Below are 14,749 nucleotides of genomic sequence, written 5' to 3' on the forward strand. Positions count from 1 at the left end.
CAAATCTGTCTTTTCACCGTGGATCTAACTCTGAGAACTCACCCCCGGATACACACAGGTGGCTATCATCACTGGTAACAGCACAGGTGCTATCAAGCACTTTTCAAGGGATATTTTCAAAGGCATCAACAGACTTCGAGTCTGTCCTTTAGGCCTCAGAAATCTTTGTGTTTGCTGTAACATCATATGAGAGTAAGTGCTTTCTTAAAGCTAGGCTACGTCTTCTGAAAAGAGAGCAGCAGGCAGTTAGCCCAAGCATATCCAACAGAGGTTTTCCTCTAGTATAACACCACAAAGCACGTGAGGCTGGATCTACTTCTGGTGCAAGCTGGGGACTAGGACTGGGGAGAGAGGAGTTGATCAGCCCTGTCTGTGGACTCGGATGCAGTTACAGAGCCCACTCTTGTGCCCCGACAGTGGACTACAAGTATTTCTGAAGCTGCAAGAGATTAACCTGTGCAAATACAGGTTTTTCCTAGGGTACTCTGCTTCCAGGAAATACTGTACACAATGAGGAGAATGGTTTATTCAAGGTATGTTTTTTTAAATTTTGGCTCTGGCAGTAGATATGTAGCAATGTTCAAAGCTACAAAAACTCAACACTTTTCCAGATGCAAAAACCTCAGGATTTTATACTGACTAAACTATCAGAGCAACTAGTGTTACTTCTTGTCAAGACCTCTACAGGGAGTGAGCTAAGGCTGCGGTTTTTTGCCAATACAACTAATTTCCAGTGTACAGGAATTAAGACGAAGGCTAGGTTCTGAATTCAGCCAATAATCTATCCAAATTATGTAAAGGTTGTTACAAAACGATCTGCTGTGTTTCATTCTGGACGGCATATGAAATAGTTATTTAAGTATGGAGATACTGACTATAGATTTATTTTATTTTTTTTTTTTAAGCCAATGATCATCACAGAGAAGTGATCAACTTTAATGTTCCCAAATGGTTAAGGCAACCACCTCTAACTGAACTGGAGAAGAATTAAAGCATAAGTATTTTTAAAAGAAGTCATACTTGTGTGAGTAGCCTGTATAAATTAAAGATCAAAAACGAACTGTCTTTTCTAGGGTGTTTATAATTAAAATCCGCAGAGCTGGTAATCCATGCTTAAATCTTTAAACACATGATTTTCACAGTTATTTTAGCAACAACAGGGCTGATAATTAAAATCTTTTTTTTTTTTCCAGTGCTACCACAGATCTAGAGAGACCAGAGAACTTTGTTGCCAAAGCCACGTTTAAAACTCAGCCCCTAGGCAGCGCTCGCACATCTTTCAAAGATGTAATTACAGCAGGATTTGGGCTGCCCAGGCTTAAAACCAGTTGAGATACAAAGTGAGATTTAAAACTGATGACTGAGCTCTTTCCGCACTGTTACCCTTAAATGGTTACGTTATTAAAATATGGTAATGCAATGGCAGTTTACAGTGAACTCTATCCTACGTTTTAACAAATTATTTTGCTGTGTGAGAGCTGTGGTTGCTGACGTGCAGTGAAACACACTTTTTGCAGACAGCCAGCACAAGAATTCGTGTTGCTTCTCTCCAATGGGATCTATTTTTCCCCTAGTAAAGGTGTTCTGCAAGAGTATGCAACTCTGCTGAAAGTCAATTCTGCTATGCATCAGGTCAGTTAGGGAAAGAAAGAACCAAGAGAAAGCACAGACTCTGCCTCTTGCAGGGAAAATTGGTGCATGACTCACTGTCATTAATGCATCATTCCCAAGAAGTTAAATGACTCTTTAGTTAATAGCTCTTCATTCCAAGTGCTTTTCCTCTTACCCTACAGATGTATTGGTTCCGCTCGCCTGGAGAGAAGGTTTGTGAGCGCACTATCATGCTGTTCCTGACAAAAGGACGCTGTCTTGAGCTCCAGCTGGCTCTGTCCTTGGGTCGGACTGTTGTGTTCTCGTTAACCGATTCCTCAGTGTTAGTCTCTTTATCAACCTATGAAAAGGAATTTAGTTTTTAAGAACTACTATATCCAGACACATGCCACTACATATTTTTTGTGCCTTTGGACTTTACAAGCATTCTTGTTACCTTGCAGCGCATGGAAAAACACCAGCAGCAAAACTAGCTGGCATATACAGAGAAGCTATGCTAAGTAAAGAAACACAAAATTCCCAAAACACTTAATGGTGTGTGGAGAGTCTTGGAAAGTCCTCTTTGTATCCAGTAAAGCCAAAGCTTTTGCAGAAAGGTGTTTGCTGCCTTGCAGACAGTCTGATACAACCATCGCGCAACAAGCATTTCCCTTTGCCATTTGCAGACATTATTATTGCGCGTTTATAGAATCATAGAATGGTTAGGGCTGGAAGGGACCTTCAAAGGTCATCTAGTCCAACCCCCCTGCAAGGAACAGGGATATCTCCAACTGGATCAGATTGTTCAGGGCCTCGTCCAACCTGGCTTTGAACGTCACCAGGCATGGAGCATCCACCACCTCTCTAGGCAACCTGTTCCAGTGTTCTACAACTCTCATGGTAAGAAATTTTTTCCTAATATCCAATCTGAATCTACCTCCCTCTATTTTAAAACCATTACCCCTTGTCCTATCACAAGGATATTGTGATATCCTTATATTTCTTTTGTTCTGCGTTTGCAGAACAGCAAGGTTCTGCCATGCTAAAGATGGTGCCTATGCACACTGAAAGGGGCAAGTGGGAAAGCTACATTGCCCAGCTTCTTCCAGACATACTGCCCTATGTCCCTCAAACCCCAGCAGCAGGGCTGCTCTACGGCAATCTGCAGAACTGCACCAGCCTTGTGAACCCAGGGAAGAGACGCTGCTAGCTGCTGTCCCTCAGAAGAGCCTGCTGCCTCCCTACAGTTGCCCACCACGTGCCACAGGGAGCCTCAGGTGCCAGCATCCCTGTAGGTGGTGCAGCCTGGGCTTACGTGCAGCCATCATCTTGACAGCCCAGCTACAACCAGCACTGCAGCAGCTGGCACGTCTGATGTTACTGATGTGCACTGGGGCATTTTCTTCAACTCAGGTAATTTAATGAGGTTCACGGTTTTCAATGTGCATGTGATAAATGCAATGACCTAAATCGCACAACTGCAACCCTGAGAGGATCAGGCACACGAAGATCTATGCTGTGGCTGACTTTACAATGAGGTCTGCTATGTCTTTCACTCACTGTCCAAGTCAGTTCAGCCTGGGCTTAGCAAAACACTTGTGTGCGTGCCTAACCTTCAGATGTTGTCCTTGATGTCTCCCCTTACCAAGTCAGGTCTTTGATCTGTATTTGCTTGCTACCCAGCAGACTGTCAGTCCTTTTAATACCATGGCCTTAGCTCATTTGGCATCTTGCCACATTAATTGGAAGTTAATTACAGTTTCCAGCAAGTCCACTGAGCTGTTGAACTTTTGTATCGTCACAAACTTGAAGGAACGAGATGTCATTCTTTGCATTTTTACCTTTGCTATTTTACAGAAACCCATGCAACAGTGTTTTCATTAATATGCAGAAAGGTGTTCCAAAGATTTTATTTCTAGATATTATATTATTATTTTTAATTATTTTAATTATTTATTATTTATTATTTTAATAAATTATTTTTTAATAAATTATTTTTAATTTATTATTTTAATTATTTTATTTATTATTTTATTTATATCCACATCAGGGATATGTTTTATTAAAAATGTACTAAAAGTGCTTTCAGAAAGATGGAATATAATTTTAAATGAACAGTTAACAAGAACATAGAATTTGTTACATGTAGTGTGGGGATTGTTCAATAGTAAGAGTTTAATACACATTTTTGAATTTTCTGTTCATTAATCTTTCCTCCTCTTCTCTGCTAAGCCAGTTTTTGTATTTCACACCCTAAAATAAAGTCAATAAATAAGGAAATCCCCTCATTGGTTTAAAGATCTTGATCCCTGTTGTGTCTTTCCTCCTGTTTATCAGATAAATTGGGAAAAAAAAAAAAGGACACAATGAAATAGTTGTGCAGAAATATTTTGAATATGCACAAATTGAAGCTACTGAACTCCACTTGTATATTGAATATTCTCCCTATGCAATAAAAAAAGTGAAGACAGACATTTTTAGTTAATTGTCTTTGACTTAGAAGTTCTGCCTAGCATGTCTTAAACGCCCTCTTCATAGTTCAGAAGTGACCACACCTATTTCATTAAACTGACAAGTGCTACAGCAAAGGCCATATCAAATCACAAATGCTCAGATGCAGCAAAATTTGACATTAACTGCTCAGAAACAGATCTTCAGACACAGTAAGACACCATAGGAATGCGTATTTTAAGATATTCACCAGTGTTAGTATTACAGCAGCTTGCTGGCTTTCATGGGCCTCATCAGTGTTCTCTCTGTCCTTGTCTTCATTTGTTTCTGGTGCATCAGTGAGTAACCCCATGTCATCAGTACAGTTGCTTTCTACTGCCAGCTTAATGCCATCTTCCTCTTCATCCACAATTTCATCGGAGGCTTCTGTGAGCATTTCTAACCTGTATGAACAGAAGTAGCCCAGGCTTATTCTCAAACCGAAAAAGCCCACCAGAGAAAGATAACAGAAGGCCTAGGCCTTCACCCATGTATAATGTACACATTTTCCTGACAGGGAAAACAAGAGTATCACACAAATGCTTCCATTAAGTTCACATGAAGGCAAACTTCATTATATGCTCCAATAAATCTCAGCAAGCTCTACTACAGTTCACCTTCAAGATGATTATGACAATAGTGCACTACAGTCAATAGCTGTATGTTGATAACGTTGAAGGACTTTGGTTGCAATAAACTAATAAAACAAATGCGCAGTCTCCCCTTCCCCCACAACACAGCATGTATTTATTTCTACACTGCAGCTAAGAAATTGCACGGGAGCAGAACTCAACACAGCAATTTAGCAAGAAATCTATTTCCTGGGAAAGCTCACAACAACTTCTAAACAAGACCATCAACGGAACCACGCATGCACTGACTTTGTCAGACAGTAGCTCTCTTTTCAAATCCTATTTGTAATTAATGCAACTAATATTAGACATGAGACATTCTAGTACACCTCCAGTGGCTTAGAGTCCTGAAGTAGTTCCACAGGAAAATCAACATGGAATGGAGGAGCATCAGCAGTAGGAGTTAACAGAGCAGCCAAGACACTGTAAACCTGAAAGAAGGTTAATGAATTGACCACACAAGAGAACGTGACTTTACCCCAATTCCAGTGGTGGTGAGACATTGCAACAGGTTGCCTAGAGAAGTTGTGGATGACCCATTATTGGAAGTGTTCAAGGTCAGATCGGATGAGGCTTTATGCAACCTGATCTAGTGAAACATGTCCTTGCCTATGGCAGTGGGGTTGGACTAGACAATCTTTAAAGGTACCTTCCAACCCAAATCACTCTGTGATTATATGACCTCCTCTGAAAGCACAGGCCTTTCATTTGTCTAAGAACAGGAGGAATGAGCAGAATCATTCGGGCATGAACAGTGAGGGAGGAAAAGTGGCTTTACCAGTCTTCCTCAGAGCCCCTTTGCTCCTGTTCCTCCTCCTCATCTTCAGCCAGTTCTTGTTCTACTGCTTCCAGCTCAGCAGATGTCCTCTCCAGCAGAGCTGACACAGCATCCTGCTCACAAGGAAAGAGAAGATGAAACCAGAACTGGGTGATCCATTAGATAGGTAAAAAATGACAACTCTTGCCAGAGCTGCATTACCCTGCTGCTCCCTGATGCCAGCAAAAACATAACTCGGATGACAGGTATAAGGAGTCTGAATTGTCAGCGTGTAGCACATTAACTGATTGTTTTTATACAGAGTAAATCTTGATCAAAAATAGATTGTTTGTGAAACAATAATGCAATCAAATATGCTCCTGTCATCCTTTAATGTCTCGTCTCTCCCTCTCATACTTGATCACATCCCTAGGTAAAAAAAGGTTGTTCTTAGAAGTTACATTTTTTTTTAACATAGTTCTCTTAAGGAGGTATTAAAGCAGAAAAACTTATTTAACCAGAAGAACTAGTATGTGTTTTGCATAAACAACATTTTCAGTGCAATGGCTTTAAGTATGCAAATTCAGATAATTAATAAATAGCAATTTTTAATGTGTGAATATGAAAATCAATGGTAAACTTGTGTCCTGGTTTCAGCTGGGTGAGTTAGCACAGTGTTTCAAATTTGAGTGCAACTTTGTATCCCACTAAGAAGCATCAGCCCCATCCACACTCACCAAGAAGTCTGAAACCCCACACAGGACCTGCTCACACACAACATCAGTATAGACAAAAGTGCCTCCAAGACAACAGGGGCCTTGGACCTTCAGGGAGGACAAGTCACATATTCAAGTAACCACAGTGCAACAGCACAATTAGAGTCTATGGCTTTTTTCTCGCTATTACAGTAATAGCCAACACATTGCTCACCAAGTCCAATGAGTCTGATGACTGCTTGCTTAACAGAAACATGGATTCTTCATTTTGTTCCTTGGGTTTTTTCCCAGGAATTTGCTTGCAAGGCAACAGGTTGTACCACAGAGTACAAGTCTCATCAGAAAACGACAAATCTGCCAGACTGATCTGAGTCCCAGCCTGCACAAAATAAGAAAGGGGAAGAAAATTGTTTGTGGGTTTTTTTTTTCTGCAAGACAGCTGAAAATAAATTCCACAGTATTTATCATGTAAAATTTAGGCAGCACAAATTTGACATGAATCTTAATTCCCTTTTTAACTGTACAATTTTCTACTTCCCTGATTAAAACTTCCAGTTAAAATAAACAAACAGAAGTACATGGAAAGGTCCTTCATATTGTCCATTCTCTCAACTTTTTTTTCAGTCTGAAGAATTTCTCTCCACATGCACACACACAAACTCCTCTATATGACTGTAATGCACACATCTGCTCTCTATAGCATTCAATAATGAAAAACTGTGTCAATGAAACGTGCAGCATCAACTCATGGAGCAGCAAGTTTCAGTCAATTTTTCAGTTGTTCCGCCACAAAAATCATCAATACAGCAAACAATAACGGATAACCTTGTTTGCTCTAACCAGTGAAGAAGTAGATGAAGAGACAGTTAAAGAGATCCTAAAATCCTCTGTTCTCTGGCAAAGCAAATCATCTTCACAGCTACTGGGCTGCATACATAGCTCTTGCCAAGACTCTGGTCATGCTGCCCAGGGCTTTCTGCTGGGGATGGTACACCCAACTCTTTCTTTTGATCTTGTGATTAACCCTTAGTCTTTGGTGGGGTTTTGTTGTTGTTGTTTTTTTTTCTTTCACCTTTGTATCCTTCATTCTGTTGCATTTTTGTTCTGCTGCCCTTCCCTTACCTAAAGGGAAAGCTCTTACATACTGAAAAAGGCCAAACATTCCCCAGGAATTAAGTTAACTTCTACATTTTTGAAAATGCATGTCTGTTCCCAGCAGTCAGGGCTGATGAACCCCACCAGATTCCAGCATCTCTTCAGCTTGTTGTAACTAAAAATCTTGCTGTGCTGCTAAATCAGACTTACGGTAAAAAACTCAACTGAGTTGTGCCAGACCATGCAAAAACAATTTGAAAGTAAAGGAAGCATCACTAATTAGATGATGACCACAATTAAATTAAAAAAGTGCCAGTTTCCAATAGGCCAGTCTATGAATGTCATGCGTTTTTATTATTTCTACAGATCATAAAGGCTAAAAAGGTGGACATATAGTCTACAATGTGCAAAAATGTAATTCAGTTTGTTCTTTGTCACAAGCTGTAATAATGAGGGTTTGCTTTTTTTTTGGACATATTGTGGCTCTTATTCAGCTTTTACTTTAAAAATCTAGTTTTAGAGTAATGTTGCAATGAAGTTTATGTTTTTTTTTTTTATGCATAATATGGAATATCAATCTGTAATTAAAAGCTAAGGTAATGCAGTGTTAGAATTATCAAAACACCTCCTAAAACTTCCACCCAGGATTAGATTCTGTATCAACAGTTCCAGAGAAAGGTAGTATTTTAAGTACTATAGCAACAACCAAGTTATGCTTCAGAGTTTGTCTCTAAGTACTGTGGAATTTTAGCAGCCTTGACCAACAAAATAAGAGGGCATGCTACAAACAAATGCATGCCAAAAAACCCAGAAATAAAACTGCATACCAAGCGTTCTTCCCGACGACTTCTACTGACAGCACAAACATCTACTCTCAGCGTCTTCTGTAGCAGTGTTACTTGGGAAATGACTACTCTGAATATCTCGTTGAATAAAATAGTTTCCATGGCAGGATGAACTTTTGTGCGGAACAGACAGCTGATATCAGTTGAGGATGGAAGTACTGCTACTCTAATATACCTGTTGGAAACAAAACAAAATCTTTACCTGTATTTAAACTAGCGCTTGCTGGTGACGCATGATAGAAGTTGACGCCATCAACTAAATGACGGCATAGCAAGAAAAATGAAACAGCAACAGATCAGAGGTGGAATGCAAAAGAGGTGAAAAAGAGGAGTGAGAAACTCCTCCTGCCCCTTGCACAAACGTTTCACAAAAAGGAATTTCTGTGCCTGGTAAGGTAGTAGCAAGAGAGGTAGCTATTTCTCTCTCTACACAAATTTGTTCTCTGGTTTAGTACTGTGAACGCTGAAGATCATGTCACAGATAGGAGGAAACATGATCTTAATGTTAATTTTAAAAAAATGAGACAAATTTGGGTGGATGTAAAAATTAAACTCTTAGAACGATGTGAGCAGCACTGAAAAGCAGTGACTTCTTTTAATCTTTGAAAGAAACAAACAAAACAAAACCTCCAAAGAAACCAGAAAACTAAGGCAAACAACAAAGAAAATAGCTAGGCCCATCGCTACTTAAGATCAATTCATAATAAATTAAATGAGACTCAGAAGAATGCATCTTGCAAGCCTAAACATAAGCACAGGGAATAACTTGAAATCGTTATGCAGCTGCATTTTTTTTATAGAACAAACATCAATGGGTAATTATGTGGATAAAGGTAATACTTGCTAACTTGACAGGTCTCGCTTTAGTAGTAGCATGATAGAGTAAAGACATTCCTAATGCAATTTGTACATGTTATTTACCTATTGCACAGCCTCTCATACACATGAATGAGCATAGTAATTGTTTTACATCTTTTCTGTGTCTATGCATTAGCCTATTTCTGGTATTGGCTTTAAATATAATTGACATTCACTGTAGAAGAGAATGCAATGAAGCTAGCTAAAGAAAAAAGAAAAAGTGGGCCAAAGACAATTATTCTGGGAAAGATTTATAGTACTATTGCTATATTTTGCTGGTATTGATTTTGTACATACTGCTGTTATTATTTAAAACTTAGTTTTACATTAATTAAACCAAAAGAAATTAGGTCTGTGAGGAATTTGATTTCGTTATCTGAATTTGGGCATAGACTTTATTCACCAATCACGCCAAGCTGCTTAGGATGAAGAGTAAAACCTAAGTTGTTTGGTTTGCATGTGGAGCCTGGATAGCAGGTATCCAGCATTTTGACAAATCGATCCCAAAGTTAAGCGGTAGCCTAATGTAATTCCAGTAATGCTGCAGCTGTATTCACATGCATGTAGGTGAGCAATTTGCATGGTCTATTGAAAACAGTCATTTTAATCTATTAAGCAATTAGGAAACATATAGAAAAGAGGCAGGAACAGAAGATAAAGTGTATTAAAATTATGTTTAAAAGGTAGTTCGTTGGAGCTTTCCGTTAATAATTGTTAGCCAATTTATTGGTATCAGGCCCGAATGAGAGGTAAACAGAGAAGTAAAAGATAAATTGCTCACTGGCTTTGTTTCACAAGAGTGCTTACTTTCACTCTAATTAAAAAAGTTAAAAAGTCAACCAATGCCTCAGATTTTGCTGTGACAAACCTGTTACTCCTCAACTGATGAAAAAAACAATCCTGACACAAACAATATGTATTGGGCTAGGCTCTACCTACTCTAAAAGTGAACTCGTTTTACAAACAGTGTGGAAACAGGTATCGGTAAGACTTCATGTCAAATCTATTCGTCTGTATGTAAAGGTTCAACAAAGTACAAAAATAAAATTTGCTCTTCTAGAAAATACAGTTATAACATCATTTTCCAAGACCAATTTTTATTGGCAAGTGACAGAAAAAATTGCTATTTGCAAGGTTCTTCCTTTACCCTCTCCTTTCTTCCTCCTTGTTTTGGGTAGCTTTATTTTTATTAAATCTTTTCAGCAGCAGCAGGTCCAGACTTCTGTACTAAAGACGCTTGACTACTAATTACAACTTCATACTTTAATTCCTAAAAAGATGCCAGCTAAGACCTAACATTATCTTACTGAACATTTTGTTGATATTCTCTCTATATTCTACATTATATCATTTTCCTCTCAGCTGTGGAGTCTTCTATAGTTTTGTGCTAAATGCAAGTGGACTTGGAAGGTCAACAGGGGAAAGATGAAGGTCAGTGAAGGAAGGATGGTAGTAGACAACCATTTGTTATTAAAACCAAATGAAAATAGAAAAATCCAACAACCACCCAGGCCTGTATTCCTATACATCTCTTCCATATTCATTTGATTTGCCAATCAAATTCAAAGTGATGGGGGATAGGGGGAAGGGAACCAGTAAGAAAAGCAAATTTTGCAAGGATTGATTATGTTCTACTCTAGTCTTACTAGGCTTCTCAACAGTTTAAGATAGCTTTCCAGTCTGTAAAAAAACTCACTGAAGTACAAGCGTCCCCAGGGAGCCAAAGCAAGCTGTACTTACTTGTACAGATGACAGTTTTGGATTGGAACCTCAGTGGTAACATTTTCTTATTCAGGCATTTTTGTTCATTTCCTACATATGATTTCCGCTGTAATTACTATTAGAATGTTCCTGTCCAATTCAACACAAGAACTAATTCTTAATGGACGTCCAAGCTCCAGTTGTTAGAGAAGGTGTCTCTCAATATGGCTGTGCTTGTCCACTTGCAATTTATCAAACTACCCCTTACCTTTAAAAGTTCACTTAAAAGACACACAGTATTTTAACATTTTACATCAAAATGCCACATAAATGTAAAGAGACAATATTCTGAGCTGAAAGAATGGCAAAATATCACAAGAACGTTTTTAGTAACTACAGAATAGCTGTTCTGCATTCACAAAGGTACAGAAAAAATATTTAAGAATACTAAATGAATCATCATTTTAAATAATTGGTTTTGCTCCACTTCAGTGGAACGTGCAAATTTCCTCATAACTAAAAAGAAAAATCTTGCAGCATTGTTGGAATATGTAGAAGCAAAATACTACTACAGTTTGAAAAGTTTTATATGTATTTTAGTGTTGTTAATCAGTAAATCAATCCATTCCTTTGGAGAATTTGTACGACTTATTATTATACTCTCATGTTTCAACACTACTGCTCAGTGATTCTTTGACTTACACTTTAGAGCCAAGGGGGACAGAAAACGCTGGAAGATTTCTGAGCTGTACTACGATTATCACAAAACTTGAATTGCCATGGTCGTATCTGTTAAAGAAAGGACAACATGAGGGAACTTTGCTAGTGGCATTTATGTATGAACAGAAACATTCCCTTTGCTGTTTACTTACCTGAGTCCTATTTGTACCTGGGCAGCCTCTAGAGTTGTTGCATCATCTTCACTATACACAATGTCCTCAGTTTCATTTGGTCTAGGGCAAACAGGCAAATACTCAAATTTAGGAAAATTACAGTTAGCTTTCAGCAATAATTAAGGTATGCATACACAGAACGTATATACATTCTCCTAAACAGGCTGATTTAATTACAGCATGCACTCCAAGTGAGAATTTCAGAGCCTACACAATAGCAATGCCTCTTTTGGCGACAGTCGCTGCCTGAACAGTTTGACAACTCCAGTAATGAGTTGAAAAGGCCTGAGGCTGATTACTGAAGCAGACCAGACTAACAGGCAAGGAAAAAAAAAACACCTCACAATGTTTTCCTATACATACTTAGCATTTCTTTACCTCCCTGAATACAAAATTGGAAATTAAACTTTCTAATAAACACCAGACCACACGTAAACTGGGTATGAAATACTGCTTTGGAGAATATTTGAGAAGCAGAAGCTTCACAAAATAAAGAGGTTTCTGTGCAAACAAGAAGCCTCTTTTCCTCTGAGCCTGCTTTCAGTAGGATTCAAAGAACCAAAAGGACTCAAGTCTTGCAGCTGAAGAGCAACTCTAGCGTTGAATAGAATTACAGAGAATCCATGTGGCAAAATAATTTCCAGTCATTTTCTGGGAGGTTTGAGTGAGGATGTGGTATTAATGTGTTTCATCGATTTTTAAAACTAGACTGTTGGGATCAATAAACAAGATCAAGATAGGAAATGTGGAGAATGACACAGACATCCCACACCTTATGAAGACATGACAGCATTATTTTGAGACTCAGCATTTAGAGGTTTCTTTTTTACTATTCATTTCCTGACTGATGGCTAATTTGATAGGGTGTATTTATTTCCTCCCTGCCTTAAATTACTCAATACAAAGGAACTGGTCTATACAGTAGAAATCCCTGTATTGTAACTTCAGGAGCACACTGACAAATTTAAAGTTATTCCATACATAGTGTTTATAAAGACACTTCTACTAAATATAAGCAACACCCAGAGACACACTCATTACCTCTTCACTATTTCCTACTCGGTAAGAATTAAGAGTATGTACACTGGGAGCTATGACGGAATAACTAGTGCCTGTAGATCTCAGCTGGCACAAATGGCAATAGTTTCCTTTTGTACGCAGGCTTAGGGAATGCAACTGATGATTTTTGTCTTTTCATGAGCAAGGACGGGAAGAAGATAGAAATTTTTTCGGTTTTCCAGCTATCCCACCACTTGCAGCCTTTGGAGAGGGCAGCTAAAGACTGGCTCCACAGAACATCCACGGCTTTTGGTCCAATGTCTATTCATTTCTATCCACTGGGCTTATAACTAGAGTAGAGTATAAGTTTTGATCACAGTGGTTCAGAATTGAAACAAAATGAAAAGACAACAATGGTTACTGAACCAAAATACACAGTCACAGCCACTCCATTAAGTGAAGGCTGAGTTTTTAATAGATAGGAATTTATTTCAGCCTGAGAAGTTGCATTAGGTCTAACTGAAAACATGCAGCAAACTAATACCAGGATTCAGATTTCAGGGTGAAATATGGGTCCATGACCCAAGATGAGACTGAATGCCCCTGTAACACTTCAGGAGAAATCCCTTTTGTGTTTCAGGTTTTTATTTGGTATCATCTATTTTATTACCTTTTAATTTGTGAAAGACTTGAGAAGTAGAAGTAATTTTATCAGAGACCAATAAAACCCATTTATGATACCATAATGCACCTTTATCTGTCCTAATAGAAAAGCATTTAGCCTTTAGGCAATAGAAGACATGCATCCATGTCTTTGTAAGCAGCCCGCTAAAACATCTCTCTGAACATTCAAAAAGACAAAAAAATGATTAATTGCGAAGAACTTGTCAAAAGTGAGGTGGAAAATAAAGATTTTAGTTTCTCTCACAGTTTGCAATAGTCTTCTGTTATGCAGTCTAAAATTCTTTGTTCTCACTGCCAGAAAACAGACAATACTATATAAACTAGTATGAAGAATCCTGTAGAAGTTAAGTCTTGTCAAAAAGCAGCAATAGCAAATACATTTCTTGTATCCTGCTCACCTCAGTGAAGCATGAATATTAAACCCTAAACTGGATTATTTTTATACCAACATTACAACTGAATATTTTTTTTGTAATCTTTTTTAAAAAAGAAAATACTCAAGCAAAACGCTATGCAATCTTAAGATTGCATCTGAACAGAACAAGAACACGAGTCACTCTAAGTAGCGTCAATACAGCCACATGGCAGAACCTGTATAGTTTAAATACAGCTTTTCTCCCAGGAAAACTTCTAGCAAGAAATAAAACCTGGATTAGAAGATGGCATATTAATGCTACTCATCCGAGTTATATAAGCACTCTAATGCAAATTTATTAGCTTAAAAAACCCAATCAAACTTCACTGTTTGGCAGATGTGCCTTCCTTTTAATAGGAAGGACAAAATATTTATAAAAAAGGCAAGACCAATAAACTGCTTATGCTGGTTTGATATAACTGCTTATAGATACATTTAAATTTTTGGTGGAAAGAACTGCATTATTTCTCAAACCTACTGTTTCACAGAAGCTTCATATACACCACTATCTCCAGCTACAGACTCATCGGACACAGCAGCAGATACACAAGCTGTTTTCTCCTCAAGCAGATGACTAGCTGTTCTTCGCGGTAAGTCAACGCCTACAAAAAGAAGAATGAAAATTAGATCTAGAGATTAAAAGTCAGAGAGAGAGACATGCATAGCTTAGAAAGTTGTCAAGTTGAAAGCAGTGACCCTTAACTGAGTATCACAGAGTAGTTTTGTTCCACATCATTAAACATTCTGAGACCGTACTGCTGTTACCACGTATTCCGGCTAGGAATATAACCAAACTGATGAACTTGAAAACGTGCAACTATTATTCCTTCCTGAAGACAGAGGCTCCTATCATCACCCGTATTTTTCGAGCTAGTTATTATCCTTCATTATCTTGATTATTAACCCTCACTACCCTGATCTTTAAACCTGTATTTGCCATGTTCACGTTTGGCACTGTAGTAATGCTTCTGCTACATGCAAAGTGATTGCCTACTGCTTATTAAATATTCAGAAGTCAGACAGATGCCCTCTCCCCAGTGGTATAACTGCTAGAAATTAAAAAATCCCCTCTGG

The 14,749-nt window shown here is 38.3% G+C and overlaps 1 protein-coding gene across 2 annotated transcripts in view; it reads right to left on the reverse strand.

The window, feature by feature from the left end:
- The window catches only part of WWC2 (WW and C2 domain containing 2), a 115,172-nt gene that overhangs the window by 9,844 nt on the left and 90,579 nt on the right, over nt 1-14,749 (reverse strand). For both annotated transcript variants that reach the window (XM_086611650.1, XM_086611649.1), the window contains 8 exons: nt 14,154-14,277; nt 11,557-11,637; nt 11,387-11,473; nt 8,108-8,300; nt 6,400-6,564; nt 5,491-5,603; nt 4,292-4,484; nt 1,787-1,951 (listed from right to left, as the gene is read on the reverse strand). In XM_086611650.1, coding sequence (XP_086467776.1) covers nt 1,787-1,951; nt 4,292-4,484; nt 5,491-5,603; nt 6,400-6,564; nt 8,108-8,300; nt 11,387-11,473; nt 11,557-11,637; nt 14,154-14,277 — 1,121 coding nt within the window. The remainder of the gene's footprint in view (nt 1-1,786; nt 1,952-4,291; nt 4,485-5,490; nt 5,604-6,399; nt 6,565-8,107; nt 8,301-11,386; nt 11,474-11,556; nt 11,638-14,153; nt 14,278-14,749) is intronic.

Source organism: Tauraco erythrolophus, chromosome 5 (assembly GCF_009769465.1).
Source record: "Tauraco erythrolophus isolate bTauEry1 chromosome 5, bTauEry1.pri, whole genome shotgun sequence".
Taxonomy (NCBI): domain Eukaryota; kingdom Metazoa; phylum Chordata; class Aves; order Musophagiformes; family Musophagidae; genus Tauraco; species Tauraco erythrolophus.